We start from the raw sequence: 17,931 nt of genomic DNA on the forward strand, positions 1-17,931 counted from the left end.
ACAGCTGAACTTCTTTTTATCCACCGAAGTTGCATCAGACGCGTTCCATCAGCTGTTAATCGACCTGAAAATGATTCCAACGATGTTATTCTGTAGCCTAGCTGTGTAATTGTAAACACAAAAATAAAGTACTATTATAATTATACTTGGATAACAAACTGACAAGACTGGATGTCAAACGCTCAAGTTCTGGATGGTGAAAATATGACACTCCACATAACCATAGTAGTTTGTCTAGAGTAATTTTTTGGGTGACTACGCCTGTTTTCAGAATTCATACATGTCATTCCTATGATCTAAAACAGTAAAAAAAAAAAAAACTTGTTAACATAAATAACTCTTTCCAAATCCAAAAACAAGATTACTGAAACTCAAACTTGCGATGTCATAGGGTAAAAGGTCTAGAAATGCTTCATAGGCAATGAGTGGTGAAAGATGTTTTGGATGACACTGAGAACACCCAGGGTAGTGGTCTGAGTATATGGGCACATGTTCTGTTTCAGGGCTGAGAACATTACAAAACAATTAAGCTCATTTGGGAAGAAAAAGAAAAACATTTTGCAAGTCTACGAAATCAGGCTACCATTCACTGTCTATGGAGCTGCTAGAGACTTTGCTCTCTGACTTTGAGAGAGAAAGGCTCATGTTCACAAATATTCATTGAACTTTCCTAGGCCATGGAAATAACATAATTTAATTGTGTCATACTCACTACAGTATTTTAATAGCAACATGTCAAAACATTGACCCAAGTGAAAGTACAATTACTCCCATGAAAAAAATGACTCAAGTGAAAGTAAAAGTAAAAAAAAAAACCTGTCTGCTTAATAAATTACTTATTTAGTTACCTTCCATTTTAATATTTTTTATGGCGTGCTCAGTGCAAAATAAAAAAATAAAAAAAACACACTTGTTAAAAAAAACTTTTTCTTTTAATCTTTATTTTTCTATGAAGCAGAGCAGGTAGGCTAACAAACAAGGATAGCATACAGTTGAGACATGAACAATCTCTCTGTCTGTCTCTCCTCTCCATCTCTTCCTCCTTACCCCTCTCTTCCTGATTATTACATTAAAGATTAACATTAGACATGAAAAATTAACATAACTTCACCTACAGAATGTGTATCATACTTCAAAGAGCTTGCTGGGGTTAGTTGTTTTTTTTTTTAAAGCGGAGATCTGTGTTTTTCAGGAGGCACAGCAAGCACTTAATCATGTAAGGGAATGTTCTTTACTTATCAGAGGAAGCCGGTGATTGGGGTCTGATTTTATTTTATTTATTATTATTATTATTATTATTATTATTATTCTGACCCTCCCCAANTATTATTATTATTATTATTATTATTATTATTCTGACCCTCCCCAAAGCTATAAACAGTTTTTATTGATCCTCCCTGAGTTATTGTCGGAAAATGCATGACCCTCTCTCCAACATAAATTAGTTATCATTACCATCAGGAATTTTTTTTAAAAAAATCCAATGATAATTTCTATTTTTTACAGTTTTGGGCTACAATAAATGGTGTAATTTTGGCAGTTTTTAAAGAAAACATGCCTTCCAACTGAGTACAGTAAAATAAATACAAAATGCAGCCATTTAAATATTTATGCCCCCCCTGAAGCTATAATAATAATTATAATAATAATAATAATGTTTAAAAAAAAAAAAAAAAAAAACACAAGTCCTTCCCCCTGCTTAAAAAAGTATCTGACATACCTCCCCCTTTTTGCACCACCCCTCCTCCCTTTTAAATAACAAACAGTCTCTAAGTGTTTTAAATTTTGGTAGAAAATGTGTGGCTAAATGTGGTCAGCAATTGTTGCTTGAAACTGGCTTTTGCTCTGGGATTTGCTCCATCATCATGGCATTGTGGTCAAAAGACAGGTGGTGCTTCTTTTTCTTCCAGGCATCCACAGTAGAGCTGCTTCTCCTGCACTGTCCCCTGCTACACTCTCATTTAGAGCAGACTAGATGGACCAAAAGTATATATGGCAAATGTAGTGAAGTAAAAAAGTAGATTTCTGGCTCAAAAATATACTCAAGCAAAAAAGTAGAAGTACAGTTTAAAAAAAAGGAATATTAAAAGTTGGCTATTTGTTTACCTATTGATGAGGGTGATGTCTGTGGAGTCTGATAGAAAACATCATTCTACTGGAATAGCAAATGTTATTGCCCCCTTTAGAGACACACACTCATACACAGTCTTTTTCATATACCATAAAACTTCAGTTGAATGCCCAGTCCCCTTAACTAAATGCCTATCTCAATTAGATGTGTGGTCTAGTTGCCAAGCAGGTAATTTTTATTATAGAAGTTATTTGGAGGGGCGGCACGGTGGAGTAGTGGTTAGCACTGTCGCCTCACAGTGAGAGGGTTCCTGGTTCGATCCCGTGGGAGCCCTTCTGTGCGGAGTTTGCATGTTCTCCCCGTGTCAGCGTGGGTTCTCTCCGGGTACTCAGGCTTCCTCCCACAGTCCAAAGACATGCAGATTGGGGATAGGTTAATTGCCGACTCTAAATTGTCCATAGGTGTGAATGTGAGTGTTTGTCTCTACATCTGCAATAGTCTGGCGACCTGTCTAGAGTTTACCCTGCCTCTCGCCCCAATCTGGGATAGGCTGGGATAGGCTCCAGCTGGGATAGGCTCCAGGGATAGGCTCCAGCCTGGGATAGGCTCCAGGGATAGGCTCCAGCTGGGATAGGCTCCAGGGATAGGCTCCAGCCTGGAATAGGCTCCAGCCTGGATGGAAGTTATTTGGATGCAGTGACGGACTCAGGAAGGGCACGATAAGGAAAAAAGGGCACCTACTGCATGACATGGGGACAAGAGGGCAGACAAAAGGGCACATCCGCTTGTTTTCATCATTCAAGAGGGCAGCTGATAGGGCACATCCTCTCATTATCGCCACTCAAGAGGGCACTTTAGTGCGGCGTTTTCGACCGAGGCGGCCCCCCTGAGTCCATCAGTGTTTGGAGGTATAAAACCGGCTTGTTGGCTACCTCAAATGATGTGTCCATTCCTCAATTACCCTGTAACTTATTCATACTCATTTCGTCCGTAAGGGTCCTCAGAGCAAAAGAATCAAAAGGGTTTTTCATAAAAAATAATCCAAATTGGGAGTATTGTTTTAACAGGATAAAGTGATGTTGTGTCCGTATGCCGGGTGCTATAATCCTCAAGTGCCTTAACTCAATGTGCTGTCTGTTGGAGCTAGATCAAATGAATGATTCATAATTGATATATTATCCGAAGCCTAATTTTTAAACAAGTAATATTCATGATGGTTTAAATAAACATTTGATTGTATTCCCCATCTTTGCTGAGCAACTGTTTTTGTGTGAAAGGAATTAAAGGCCTGCCCCATGTAGATGCCTGTCCCAAATATAAGCCTGTTGATTTCAGGGATTTAAGCAAATAATAGCCCAGGCTATTAATTGAAGTTTTATAGTAAGCATAGTACTTAGCAGTTATTTTTCATTTGTTCTGTAAGTCTGTGAAACATGTTAATATCAACAATCAAGTTGAGCTAAAGTAACTAATTGTTGTGCCACAAATTTAAAGGTCTAGTGTGTAGGATTTCGTGGCATCTAGTGGTGAGGCTGCAGATCACAACCAACTGAAATTTCTCCCGTGTGCCAAGCATACAGGAGAACTATTGTGTCTGATGCGAAAATGCAAATGGCCCTATCCAGAGCCAGTGTTTGGTTTGTCCGTTCTGGGATCCTGTAGAAACAACATGGCGGACTCCGCAGAAAAGGATCCACTTGTTATGTAGCTAAACAACTCATTCTAAGGTAACATGGACACATTGGGTCTCATTCATGAAACATAAGCGGAACAAATTTGTGTTTAAACTGTTCACAGAAGGAAATGTATGGGTAGTTCGGCATCCATAAACATGTTAGTAGCTCCAATCTTTTCATAGTTATTAACAAAATCTTTACCTACTTCTGGCTGCTCATAGTGTTCACAGAGTTAACGGTATCCGTTAGATTGTAATATTACATTCTATTTCTGCCAGTACATACCCGTAAATTCTACACACTGGACCACTGAAGGAAAAAAAAACATTGTGGTGCACATATTTGTCAAACATTACAAATCATTTTGATAAACAATTGTCTTTACAATCAATAATGGCTACAGTTTTGTATATGCTCCCTTCAGTGATTTCCATTTGCAGAACTTCTAAAATGTGTACATCGTTAAGATGTTAAATTTAAGGGCCAGAAGATGGCAATTACAGAATCTAATCATACATTAATTACAGGATTAGATGATCATCAAAGTGAAAATGTCAAGATGTTAGTGAATAATCAGTTGTAGTTCAGTATCAGTATACTGGTCTGAAGGAGACATTTCACTGGCAGTAGAAGGTGAGCACGTTTTCCTGATTTCCTCTGACCATCAAAATTGGAGGTCTCAGATCATGTGACAAGAAGTCCAGCCACGCCAGGTAGAGAGTATTGGGACACACTCCTCTCCTCCCCACTGGCATGGTTCTGTCAGGAGACATACAGGGTCACAGTATGACTACTTATAATGATTTAAAAGCATCTACGTACGATCCCTTTTAAAGGTAAAGTGATGGAAGGCTTTAAAAAAATGACAGACAAGGCAACCATTGAGAGCCATTCAGGGTTGTGGTTAGCATGGCATGTAATTATCCAGCCACTCCCAGCATTGTCTACCTTCTAATAGAGTAGCACTCCCATGACCTTTAATGAAGAATTACTGTACTTACATAACAATCAGAGCAGCTTCTCTGGAGTAATCCTGCAGGACCTCATTTAGACGAATCTGACGAAGAGACTGGATCACACAAAAAGTTTTACAATTTTAGTTGAGGAAGACAGGAAAAAAGTGGTGTGGGTTGATCAGTTCTTTTTCCTAAATATGCACCGATCAGCAAAAACATTTAATGGGTCCTGGAAACCTTGGGTTCTGGCATTTATGTGGACATCATGTGACGTGCTCCACCCACCCCAACAATGATGTCGAATGAGTACCCCCCTCATGGCAACAGCACTCCCCTAAAGCCTGGTTCACAAACGTGATTCAACGTGATTTTGACGTCGCAGAGGATCTTGAGAGCCACCTTCGGTTGGAAGTGAGTCTGCAGATAGTCTGTCACGACAAGTCCTTACTGTATGTGTGAACAAGCCTATGAGCAAGTCGCCCCCTCGTCTGTGAATGGGACTGGATATCTGGCATGCTAGAAAACTGGAGAAGTCTGACAAATGTGACGAGGACAAGCAGGGTTGCCAGGTCCGCTTATTAGCCACGACTTTGGGCTTGTTTTGTTGTAAAGTCGCTTACAAATATTGGTAGTCGCGGGTTGCGTTTTTTTGGGCTTGTTTCTAAAGTGGAGTTGCTTATTTGGGCTTGCTCTCTAAATGCCGCCTTTCTCTAAATATATCTGTCGCTTCTTTTGGGCTTGTTTCCATAGCCCTGGTTGTTTGTTTCTCTCCCAAGATCTGGCAACACCGACAAGCAACAACAACAATGGCGGCATCCACAGGATCATGGGGAGCGCGTTGTGTTTGGACCCAGGCCCTGGAAGCAGATCTGATTCAACACTGGGAAGAATATCCATGCCTTTACGATGTGTCATCTCCAAGTTAAAAAACGTAGTTTGGTGACGTCACTGCGTTATCTGGGGCTCTGACGGCGAGGGCTCGGTGGAGAAATCTTGTGGTGTGCACACACAAGTCGTAACGCAGTTACTCCTGATGAGAGAAACACACGTCGCCAGGTATGAACACTCAAAAGATTATGATAGTCTCCTCAACGCAAAATCAGGGTGAAAATCATGTAATGTGAACTAGCCTTAAGGCAGTGCCCCCCCAGCAGAACAATGCACCATTCTACACTGGTCTCTGGTACTGAGGCACCCTTTGAGTCCTGTTGTTTGTGAGGTGGGGCATGTCCCAAAAATGCTTGATCTGATTGGAATCTGGGAAAACTGGAGGCCAGGTTGATGCCTTGAGCTCTTTTGGGCCACTTTCACTTTTGGCCGCGCCGAGTCAAGCCATGCTGGCCTGATATGCAATTCCATTATCAGTTTAGAAGCGCTGTGCCAGGCTGAGCTGCACCAGAGATGGACCTTCTCAGGAGTACGTCCAAAAGCCAGGCCGCCCACCCTCAATCTGGTGGCGGTGACATCTCGCCGACTGCAACCAATCCTTGGCAACCCTGCTTCTCCACTTCAAACAAGCATGTGTGTTGCAACACTGAACTCACCTCTGTCTGCAGAAGACCAGAGAGAAAGATGTTTTTAGAGGTCTCTGTGTGTTCAGCTCTTAGTATTTCTGTAGCTTCTAACTAAATCTCTGTGGTTTGAAGTTTAGTTTCTGTTACTTGCAAATCAGCCCACTGCTTTTAAACGGCATCACTCAAGACAAGCTATCATTGGTTACAAACACACCTTCAAGCGGGTAGCCCTGCTGTAATGGAAATGCAAATTCCTGCTGTGCTGGGCTGATGGCCCAAACCAAGCCAAGCAAAGCCAAGCTAGCACATGACTGTTGAAAAGTATTTGTCATGTCCCTTGGGCCATTCCTGGGCAGTTTTTGCATTAAGGATTGCTGTTATCATAAGGAGAGAGTGGGGGTTACGATGTTTTGGTGGGTGGAGTTAGGCTTGTGCCGATTTCTGGTTTAACCAGTTCGGTCCGGTTTAAGAGCTCCACCCGGTTTAATTCACGTCAACCGGATAAACCGGAGGAGAGAATTAAAAAAAAAAAAGCTTTTCACATCGGCAGCGTGTCAAGGGACTATATTCAACTTATCTTGCATTGTAACATGCATTATGACAACTTAATAAGGTTTATGTTTGTTTATAAATGAAGTGGAGGAGCCTACAAGTGTTTTGTTTAGTTTGTCTCAGAGGCTTCAGAGGGACTCCGCAGCTCCGCTCCACTCCGCTCAGCTGTCTGCTGCTGCTGCTGCCAGAGATCAAATTTCATTGGGGGCGGGGAAAAGTGAGTGGAGTCAGCAGTCATTCAGTTTGTTGCCCTAGTAACCCGTTTCCACTTAAGAAGTTCCTGGTACTATAGGCCCGTTTCCACTGAATAAGTTCCTGGTACATTTGGGGGGCAGGAACTACTACAGGAACGTCCTCTCGTTCGGCCTTCTCAACCGCCGTGTCTCCAGTGAGAGAGCGGAGTATGAGGAAGGTTCCTGTAAAGTTACGGGCTGCCTCTGGATGTGACGTAATCATCCTGTAAAGTTACGGGCTGCCTCTGGATGTGACGTAATCATTGTGCGACCATTTTGACCGGGGCGACGTAGGGATGCCGTTAGCCGATAGCGGTGTCTGTAATAACTCACTAAATGGCCCGTGAAAAAAATATTTTTTTTAGTGGATGTCTTAGTTACAACATGATTGAGCTAACTAGAGTAGTTTCATGTCGTATCCGACAATGGGAGGCTTTTAACAGATGACGTCCTGATGTTAGCTTTGCTGCTGCTGTTAGCTGTCCCTGTCAGCTGATGCTTTCTAGACATCGTGATTTCCCAAAACTGAATAAATACCACACATAGCAACACAAAACTGCTTTGCTAGCTCAATCATGTTGTAACTAAGATATCCGCTGGAAAGAATAATTTTTTCACGGGCCATTTAGTGAGTTTTTTTACATGGCGGCGAAAGCTATATGAACGAGCTAATCCTTGTCTGCTGAGTTTTAAAAATGCCGGCTATTTTGTTGCTTTCTGTTGACGTCACATCCCTCCTTGAGTATATCCAATCAGCACCAAGTAAACCCCAAGCCCCACCCAGGAGTCTTTCGGGGCCGTTCTGAGTACCTACTCCGAGGCAGGGACTTGTTTAGCCCCCGTAAAAGTTCCGGAACTCTGTCCCTCGGGGGTGGTTCCTGCAGTGGAGACACGCACCAACGGCCCCGGCCCCATAAAATTACCCCGAAGTTCCTGCGGTGGAAACGGTCCTTATTTGGGGGGCTGGAACTACTACAGGAACGTCCTCTCGCTCGGCCCTCTTAACCACTGTATCTCCACTGAGAGAGTGGAGTTGGAGGAAGGTTCCTTGGTGTCCTTCTGCGTCTTCTTCTTCTTGTGTAACCTTGTGTGTATTGGCGGTTAACACAGCCACCTAGTGGATTGGAAGCGCATTACACCTATAATGGGCTTTTATTGGGAAAAATAGCTCAAATGCGACCCCCAGTGGTAAAATTAGGTATATAATTCGATATATCGGTTCGGTTAGATATTTGGCTTTAAATCAAACCGGTTGGAAAATTTTCAAACCGGCACAAGCCTAGGTGGAGTGTGTCCTATGGTATCCACTAAATGCCAGGACTCAAGGCCCTTAGCAGAACATTGCATTATAATGAGATGATCAACCACTTCACCTGTCAGCAGTTTTAATGTTGTGGCTGATCGGTCTACTTGCTGTATCCAGAGGTGTGTGATTTAGTGTGCATCGGTATGAAAATGCTTCTGTGTGTTTGTCAGACCTTGGTCTTGTTCCTCTCTAAATCCTGGTCAGTGATGATCCATGGCTCCTCCTGCTGTCTCAGTGGCCCAGAATCACAGTGCTGTTTGGGATTTGTATCCAACTTGAAGCGACCCACCATGTTCTCAAACTGATGAATGCTGGAGCGTACAGAGACAAACACGGGAATCATGGGTAATTACAGAAAGTAACTGTTAAAGCAATTCAAGTTTGGTCATTCTTTTTACTACAATGCTTGTTTGTTTGTTTTTTTTTGTTTGTTTTTTTTTTTTACTTAACTCCCCCTTATTATTTTTGCTGTGAAGCACATTTGGGAGCTGATCCATCATGAAACCTAAAATACTCTGTTTCACAGCAACTATGAGAAAGACACGGATGCTTGGTTTACATTTAGTACAGCAACATGCACAGGATTTTAGGAAATCCATTTCAGTGATGGTAATGACTTTCATCAGTATCACAGAAGCTTAGAGAATTGTTCAACTGCATGGGATGTTTGTGCTCTCATCTATTTTTTTGATCCTCAAATCAAAGCACTCTAAATGAATAATGTGCAAATCAAGTGTAAACATGAAGGCCCGAGGGAAAAATGAGCCACTACCAGTTAACACACAATGGGTCTCATTCATGAAAAGTTAGTAAATCTGTGTGTAGATTTGCACATAAAAGCCTACTCTACTAAAAACCTACTCCGGATTCAGGAACACCGCAGGAAACTCAGATTTGATTTGTAAACACGTGTGTATGATCATGAATGCCAATCCATCGTAAAGTGACAGCGCGCTCCAGGTAATCAGCAATTAGCATAAATCCCCGCCCATGAATAGCCAATGACAATGGAGGTGTAGGTGCATCCAGTCGACCTGTCAGTCATGGCGCAAACAAAGAAAGAGAAGCTCACAGTCCCAACTATCTGCTGCAGACAAGCGCATCGCTGGCATAATAAGGGAGACCTCTCTGTCAGGAATTATTCCTGACGGAGACAGTGACATGCCTCCACTGGAGTCAACATCAAACCCAGACGGTAAGGTGTTGTACCATAATACATTCTGAAAACCATCACTGATAGCGTAGTGGTCACCAAACAAACAGAAGATTCATTTGTGGGGTTTTGAATGAAGTGTGAATGGGAAACCAGAGATGTTTTGTGCGTAATGGATAAACATCATTCAACATGTAGAAAGAACGTGTAATCTATTGAGTCAATTTACATAGATAATTCACAATCATGAACCTAATCTGGATCTTAAACCTGCTAATTGCCAACTAATTTAACTAAATGTGTTATATTTTGTCATGTTTAGATTACGTGTTTCAAAGGCATCTGTGTATTGCGTACATAACAGAGCGCAATACGAATTAAAATTTGTAATTTCCAATAGTGACAAGCAATATTTATGTGCTTTACTAAATTTAGAATACACAAGCAAAAATATTGATGAATGCGGACATGCACGTAAATTTCCGTCTGTGAACAGTTTACACACAAATTCCTTCTGCTCACGTTTCATGAATGAGACCCAATGAGCCTGGAGCTGTGCAGGCCTCTGGCATTCAGTTGGTAAACTCAGCTGGGGTTGCCTGGATCACGTGTCATTGCAAAATGATAGCTCTGTTTCCCTGTTGTTTGTGCTTTGCTTCATTCTCAAAGACATACTTTAGTAGCCTTACCTCCCAGGCTGGGGGTTCTGGTGGATGTCAGGAAGTACTTCAACATCATGAAAGCCAAGGCGGAATTTCTTGATCAGTGCCAACACCCTGGAAAGATAATATAAATCTGTTATGTACAATAAAGTTTTCAGTTTTTTCACAGAATCTTGTACTTGCTGTAAACCACAACAATCAGGGATGTTGTGATGTCGTGATTGCAGCAGTTAACATGAATTTTTGAGGGGTTTTTTCTACTGCAAAACACACCTGCAGAATCCTGAAACATGTGGACAAAAGACAAGACAAATCACCATGACAGAGGCTGTTGCATCCACATCTATTACTCTAACTGCTAAGATTATCAAGGTGATTTAGACTGAATAGCCACAGTGATTGGTAACATTAAGGTAGTATAAATCACAGTTATAGAGGCCTGTTTGCATGATAAACTGTGTGTGTGTGTGTGTGTGTGTGTGTGTGTGTGTGTGTGCGCGCGCGTGTGCGTGCGTGCGTGCGTGCGTGTGCGTGCGTGCGTGCCTGCATGATAGAGAAAAAGTTCAGGAATTGAGGAGTCTCAAATTAAGTGTTTAAACATGGTGTGACAGTTAATCATGGCTGACATTTTCAGTGTGTCTCAATCGCGTACTTCTGTACTAAACACTTAAAAGTGCACTAAATGTGTTAACACTGCATAGTACGGGAAAATGCAGTGCACTACTGGCACACTCAAAACGGTCCAAAAGTATAGTATGGAATGATGGACACTTCGCACCCTCAGTGGTCGCCCTCTTTGTGATGTAGTGGAAGCTACATAACAAACTTTCCATCTTTTGACATGGTTGGGGATAACAAGGAGCCTGTTAGTTATAAATGTTTTTTGCACTAAGTACCAATACTGTTGTCTAACAGAAGCCATTAGTAATGTTTGTTGGGTCTGTAATGATTTGGTAACGTGAGTGCTAGCATTTGCTAGCTAGCTAACTTGCTCCTATAGCTAAGGCAGCACATTTCTAATCAGCACTGATGTTGTGGCATAAGTTTGGTTTGTGTGTGGGTGGAGATGGTGGTCAAATGTTGGTGATAATGCTCCACCGTTGGTTTGCAAATCGCTGTTTAACAAGAAGCTTAAGAAGAAGAAGAGGCAGTTAAAAAAAAGCCATTGTCATTTCCAGTAGCTGCAAAATGGCAGTGCATGATTTGAGACACTACCCTAAATAGCACACCACGCAAGAAGTACGTACATGTACATTGAAGTGTACTAATGGATGTATGCCATTGGAGACACACAGTTTGACTTGTCTTGGCTGGAAAAGCTGCTGAATGTGTAAACAGGCAATGGTTCATTAAGATATTACACATCTCACCTGTTTCTGGTTTTAATATATCAAAGTTGTTTTTACAGCTTGTTTATGTCACTTCCAAGTGGCCACACTCATTGCAGGTTTTACTGTGCAAAAGCCAAAAACAGCCATATTCCCGATATTTTTAATGCCATTATCTCAATGTCTTGATTAAAAACATTAAAACATTAAAAAAAAAGTTGGAGACACAGCTGTTCTCGAGCCATCTGGAGCCATCATTAATGTTGTTAGTTACACCTGTGGCTTTCTCTCTACAGTACTTCCTGCCACGCTAATCAAAATGACTGCTGGGTCTTTGATAACTGGATAATTCATTATTTCATTCATTTCACTTTATTCTTACACCTTTTTGGCAAAAGTGCCAAAGAAATCAGGATAAAGTGTGTACAGCCCACAGCAATCTGAAGTAAGTGCTTACTCCTCTCTCTGCTCCTCCTTCCTCTCTGTGTCTCCGCCCACAAACACTCGGACCTTACATTTGGCCCAGCGCTTCCTCCGAGTCAGCAGGTAGGGCAGCAGCAGGGTCAGACCTGGTAAACCACACACACACACACATGCAGTGATAAGGGTACCTGTCATAATGATCTTGATAGAAGAAAAGAAGGTGATAGATAGAGATGAGGTGAGTTGAGGTGGAGAGATGATCAGACCTCCGTCATCAGACAGCCAGTACACATCGATGGTCTTCTTCCCTTGTTTTTTTTGGAACACTGTACTAGGCTGAGGCTCTGGTTCAGTGGAGACAGAAGCTGCAAACAATTTTGTATACAAAACAAATAGTTATATTTTATATTCTAATGACATCAGTATATAGGATTTCTGGGTATTTAAATGGTATGTTTGGAATTGTCCACCCTGACCCTATCTTCTCATATTTTTGTGTCTAAGTGACAGAATGAGAGAGAAGAGACAATTTTTGAAAATGGTCAAGTATTGAGTGCGCCCACTGCAGCTGGCAGCAGCATAAATGGCTGTAATGTAACCATTTGGGGCTAAAAAATCTTATTTTTGCTACTGACAGGCTCAGGTTAATATTTTAAGTGTCTGACAACATAATGGAACAAATCCCTACAGATGTTGACCTCTTTATTAAAGAGTAAGATCCTTTTTGTTTAACCTGAAACAGCCCTGAAATCCCCATTGCCAATTCCACCGGACTCCATTTAAATCAATAAGTCATTTTATCACCATACAACACACTTTATTCAAAGTTGACAAAAAAACCCCTCACAAAAACCATCTGGACTCATCTCTCCACTGTTCCAACAATCACCAACTTTGGTTTGATTGAAATAAACCCATAATTCACCCAGTAAGATGCTTAAATATGCTAGCTCTGTACACACTAAAATGACTGATTATTTGAATGGAGTCTGTTGAGTTTGGCAATGGTAATGTAGTCATGAGCCTTTCAGCAGCAAAAACAAGTACTTTTAGTGGACATAAATTGACATTGCGAACACTCCCGGAGTGGTTACATTGCAGCCTGTACTGGCCCATTTTCAAAAATTGTTTTTCCCCATCAGTCACTTAAGCTCCGTTTCCACCAAGCAGTTTGGTACGGTTCAGTTCAGTACACAATTTTTCTGCTTCCGCTGTGAAAAGTTGTGGAGGTACCAATGGAACCATTCCTAACCATCCCACTTTTGGTCACCCCCTCTGTTGGGGTACCTAGCACACAGATCTGGTACTAAAAGATGGAGCTGTGAACACTGCAGTCTGTTGATTGGTCAATGGCAGATGGTCACTCTGCTCAGGGCTGAGTTGTGGCTGGTTTTGAGGGTTATGTAACCATTGTTTATACTGTGGCAAGTATACATATATCAGTAAACTGTAAATGAAAGGATTTTTTGCTGCCTCTTGCAGGAGCTGAGACATACACTTTTAGTAATGAATGGGTCACCATCGAGCATCGTTCCTGTGGGCTATGACAACACTAAACCCCTGGGCTTGCTGGAGGAGGACTAAATGCATGAACCAGCTATTTTTAAATATCCCATTAGAGAGATTCTCACTGCACCCTGTTCTATTTTATCCTAAAATGTCAGTGTGCAGCCCTATTCTGTGGACAATATATGAGGTGCAGACTTCTATTGGTGTCACCTGTGACATGCTAAATGGACCCAGGGTTTAGGTACCATGTCTGAAGGGTAACTTTTGGCTCCAAAGGTACCATACTTAAAGTGTTTGGTGAAAACGGGGCTTTTTCGTAATTGTTAAACATTTACCCTTTAGTGCAAGTTACAGCTTATTTTTTTCCACATTGAAGGGAACTCAGGCCAATTTCACTCAAGCGTTTTTATTGCCATGATAAAAGTAACAATAAAAGTAATAGCTTGCATTTTTAAAGCGCCTTTGATTGGACCTAAGAATGCTACATATATGGAGGCTGACAAAAAACAAATACTCTTGAAGAAATGAATGCTGATATGATCACGCATATACATACATGTAGTCCTTGTTTGAATGCGGGAAGGGGCAGAGATGGTGTTTAGACTCTCTTGTCCTCCATCAAAGCTGAGATTAACTGAAACAGCAAGAGAGGAATTTGCGTGTATTGTGTATTCACTCGCAGTCAGTGACTGAAATGATGATGGATGAATGTAGACAGCTAGTCCCACCATGCCCCTTGTTAACAGAGTTCATTGAGGGTGCAAAATTAATTTACTCTCAGAGTGCTTCACTCTCATTTGAAATAAGGCTCTCACCAAATGATTGAGGCGGATAAGAGACGTCCAGGCCGTCCTTCATTCTCAGCATGCATACACCATACTGAAGGTCAAAGGCATCACTGAAACACATGTTCGACAACTTTGTTCCAAAGACATGATTGTCAATGCTTATAACAATGGCACAACAATGTATGCGCGCGCGCACACACACACACACACACACACACACACACACACACACACACACACACACACACACACACTATGCGGTTTCCTGTACTCACTGCAGTATTCCTATGTAGTTGTGTGCAGCCTGAGGTGTGTCACTGTGGTAGTCTTTCTTGAAACCCATCAGCAGAACATTTGGCTTAATACGACCCAAACCTGCCCCCTGGTCGACAGTCAACAACATGGGAAGAAGAAGAGATAGATCAGGACTCTTGTCACAGTTATCCCTCTTCCACCAACTTTAGCTCTGGTTCTTCAAGTGGTTCTGTTCATGATTCCTGGAACCTTGGTGCTACCTCGTGAACCAGTTTGCGTTTCCACCAGTTTTGAGCCGTACCATTTACACTGAGGATGTGTCAATAGAGGGCATTGCACAATGCAAAGCGGAAGTAAACAATTTTTGAACCTTTGTTCTGTTAATAAAGATATCCAAAAAACAAGCATGGGACAACTATTAATGAGACCATTGCATGGTCTTTGAGGATTTCCCATTTGAGCTCTCCATTGTTGCCTTCTCCATCTTCTCCTTCCAGTCTGTAGAATGTGACACACCAGCTGACATTGTCATGGTTCGCATTTCAGGTCAGGGAAAACCTGCTTCTTTTCGATTCCAGCTAGGAACCAACTTTTGCAGGTTCTTCTGCACAAATTTATTTTTGGTCGTAATGCTCTGAACAGTTCACAATAAGGTGCTGAACAGGAACGGAAATGGTTCCATGTTGGTGGAAAAGGGGCAAAAGCATGTCCACCTTCCTCAGGTTCTCTTCAAGGCATCTAACACTGACAATGCTGGATAGCCTATCTCACATAGCTGATTACCAACTGCTTTGTTAAGTCTGGCTTTAATCCATTTGGGAACTTGCCCACATGAGGCACGTCATTGCCACATGTTAAGCAGCTGGAACAGGAATGTTGTCGACATGGAATTTTGTTTTTGTTTTTTTATTTTTAAAATCTACTATAATGAGTAATAACATATGATTAACCTTTTTATGGTCATACTTGGTTAATGTAATAATTCAGATTGTGGAAATACCAAGCGGCAACCTCTGGGGCTGAAAAATTAAGCCAATGCAAGGTACCAGAAACTGCAGTTCCTCTGACAGCCGCTTCAGGATGGCTCCAAGAGTGAGTCATTCCCCACTGATCCCCCCATCTTAAAATACCCAACTGTACAACAGAAAAAAACATGTTTGCAGCCTGGTACAAAAAAACATTTACCATAACAACTGAACTCAGCATGAACTCAAGCTAGGCCCCAGCAGAGTTCATTTGATGGAGACGGTTCATTAGAATCAAAGAGCAGAGGTATAATTCTGACCTGTAGCAACATGTTCACTCCTGGGCGTAGCTCTGTAGCCACTACACCACTGTAGAATGACTTGACTTTCCGTTGGTTCAACCAGGTAACATGACTGTCTCTGCTCACCTTTTCCACTACTGATGGGGAAGGACCAGCCTTACAGACAGAGGGTGGAATGGATCATGATTTCAGTGACAGCTCAAACATTAATGTTTCCAAATTTGAATTTGAAAGTTTATTCTTGCGTTTTTACTAAATCAAAAATGAAATCTTCATTGGGTGGTGTGTATGATTGTGCATGTTGGGTTGTACTCACAGTGACTACATTACCACACATCATGAGACTGAGATTCTTTGTGAAACAGGCTGCGAGATCCACCAGAGCTGGACGACTGCTTGGAGGACCTGTTAGCACCAAACACTGGGGTCTGAAAGGTGAGTACATCAGAGTTGGATGCTGAAGTTTAGTGCAGAGCCCCTGCAGACACATGAACACCTTTGTTCTTCAATAAATGGCACTGTCTCTATGAGCCATTCATTGTTTTTACTGGTGACATAAATGAGACTGATGAGGTCTTGGACAGGATCTTGACCAGGGGTGTAGCACCAAATTCTAGGCCGTGTGCATAATAATCTCATTAAATCCTGCTACTTCCATCAATGAAATATGATCAAAATCCAATCAGCTGTGTCTTTTCCTGACCTAGAACGGCTTATTCACGCTGTTGTAATCTCATACCTTGACTACTGTAATGCACTTTTTATATGCCTCAGTAAATCTTCAGTTGCTTGGCTTCAAAAAGTGCATAATGCTGCAGCTCGTACTATAAGTGGGACAATCTTAGGTCACATATCACCCCAATTCTCGCCTCCCTCCATTGGTTGCCAGTTAACTTCACAGTTGATTTCAAGATTCTTTTAATAACTTTAAAGCTCAACATGGTTTAGCCCCCAGTTATATAGCTGAGCTTCTGGCTACCTATGCTCCAAGTCATGACCTGAGATCCTCAAGCCTACCCTCACTAGTCACCCCCAGATCAAGATTGGTAACTAAAGTTTTGTAATTTTCTGCCTGAGGAGATTAGGCTGGCTTGCACATCACCTGTTTTTAAATCATTGCTTTAAACAGAAGAAGCTTTCCCTTTTAATGCCTGATTTGTACTTTTGTGATTTGTAGTTTTTCCTTTTGTTCTGTTTTTGCTTCTGTACACACTATTTTTTTGAGCTATTAACATTTTTGTTGTATTGTTAGTGTTGTCTTATTTTCATGCACTTTGTGAAGCACTTTGTATCCTTGTTTAGATAAGTGCTTTACATGTTATTATTGTTATTATTATTATTATTATTATTATTATAGTCTCTTCTGTTTTTGATTAATTTCTCTCTCTCACACCTTTTGAATTTTTTTTTTTTTGTACAAATTCAGTTTGGTTTCCTTCCCTTTCCTTTCTTTTCTACTTTTGGAACCCTGATGTTTACGGAAACCATTTTGTGCTTTAAGGAGGGTAAGGGGCCGATATTAATGTCTTAAGACTTTTCTGCCTGAATTTGAGGTGGATCTGGTCAACTTGCTAGGAGGAGTACACTAAAATATAAAACATATCGTTTCCTGTCAGTAGGCGGCGCTATAACTATCACTAAACAGTGGCATGTAGCTATGTTCAGGCCATGGCTCTTATCAAACATGAGGTTTGATGGAGTTTTGACCATGTGCAGTTGAGTTACAAACCACTTCCTGTTTCATGGCAAAACATGGAAATTTGATGTTTTACCATGACGAAGAGTCAAAAGCATCACAAATTAACATTGCCATTGGATGATAGTGCCTTAATTTGAAAAAAAAAAAAAAAAAGGTTTACAAAAAGCCCTAAAAATGGAAAGTAAATTCAGAATGGCTGATTTCCTGTTGAGTTTAGGGTATAGAGTTGCTCCAGGGATGATATTTTTCTGTAGGCCATTGTAGAAGTTAGTGTCGCTCTGGTTCTCTCATCAAAAAGCCTAAGGGATTTTTCCATTGGATTTAGGATTATTGCAGAAAATAAGCTCTGTGGCAAACTAATATTTATGGTACTTACATGTTTTGTTCAGCAAGATAATCTTCACAAATAAACACCTCTTTTATGATTTCTTGAAGCCCCAGTACAATTGCCAGAAGTAAAAAGCTAAAATGAGCCTATAAATGAGCTACACTGCAGTCACATTATTTACAGTTTTTTTCAGTCGCTAACAAGCGTTTGT

The 17,931-nt window shown here is 41.3% G+C and overlaps 1 protein-coding gene across 1 annotated transcript in view; it reads right to left on the reverse strand.

Moving 5' to 3' along the window:
• Positions 1-1,328: 1,328 nt before the first annotated feature.
• The window catches only part of slc12a3 (solute carrier family 12 member 3), a 39,129-nt gene continuing 22,526 nt past the window's right edge, over positions 1,329-17,931 (reverse strand). Inside the window, exons 16-26 of the mRNA XM_050072201.1 lie at positions 16,010-16,121; positions 15,712-15,849; positions 14,447-14,553; positions 14,199-14,281; positions 13,940-14,017; positions 12,141-12,239; positions 11,909-12,020; positions 10,151-10,237; positions 8,481-8,619; positions 4,749-4,816; positions 1,329-4,506 (exon numbers count right to left, since the gene is read on the reverse strand). Coding sequence (XP_049928158.1) covers positions 4,365-4,506; positions 4,749-4,816; positions 8,481-8,619; positions 10,151-10,237; positions 11,909-12,020; positions 12,141-12,239; positions 13,940-14,017; positions 14,199-14,281; positions 14,447-14,553; positions 15,712-15,849; positions 16,010-16,121 — 1,165 coding nt within the window. The 3' untranslated portion in view covers positions 1,329-4,364. The remainder of the gene's footprint in view (positions 4,507-4,748; positions 4,817-8,480; positions 8,620-10,150; positions 10,238-11,908; positions 12,021-12,140; positions 12,240-13,939; positions 14,018-14,198; positions 14,282-14,446; positions 14,554-15,711; positions 15,850-16,009; positions 16,122-17,931) is intronic.

The sequence above is a fragment of the Epinephelus moara genome, chromosome 20, assembly GCF_006386435.1.
Source record: "Epinephelus moara isolate mb chromosome 20, YSFRI_EMoa_1.0, whole genome shotgun sequence".
Classification (NCBI taxonomy): Eukaryota; Metazoa; Chordata; class Actinopteri; order Perciformes; family Serranidae; genus Epinephelus; species Epinephelus moara.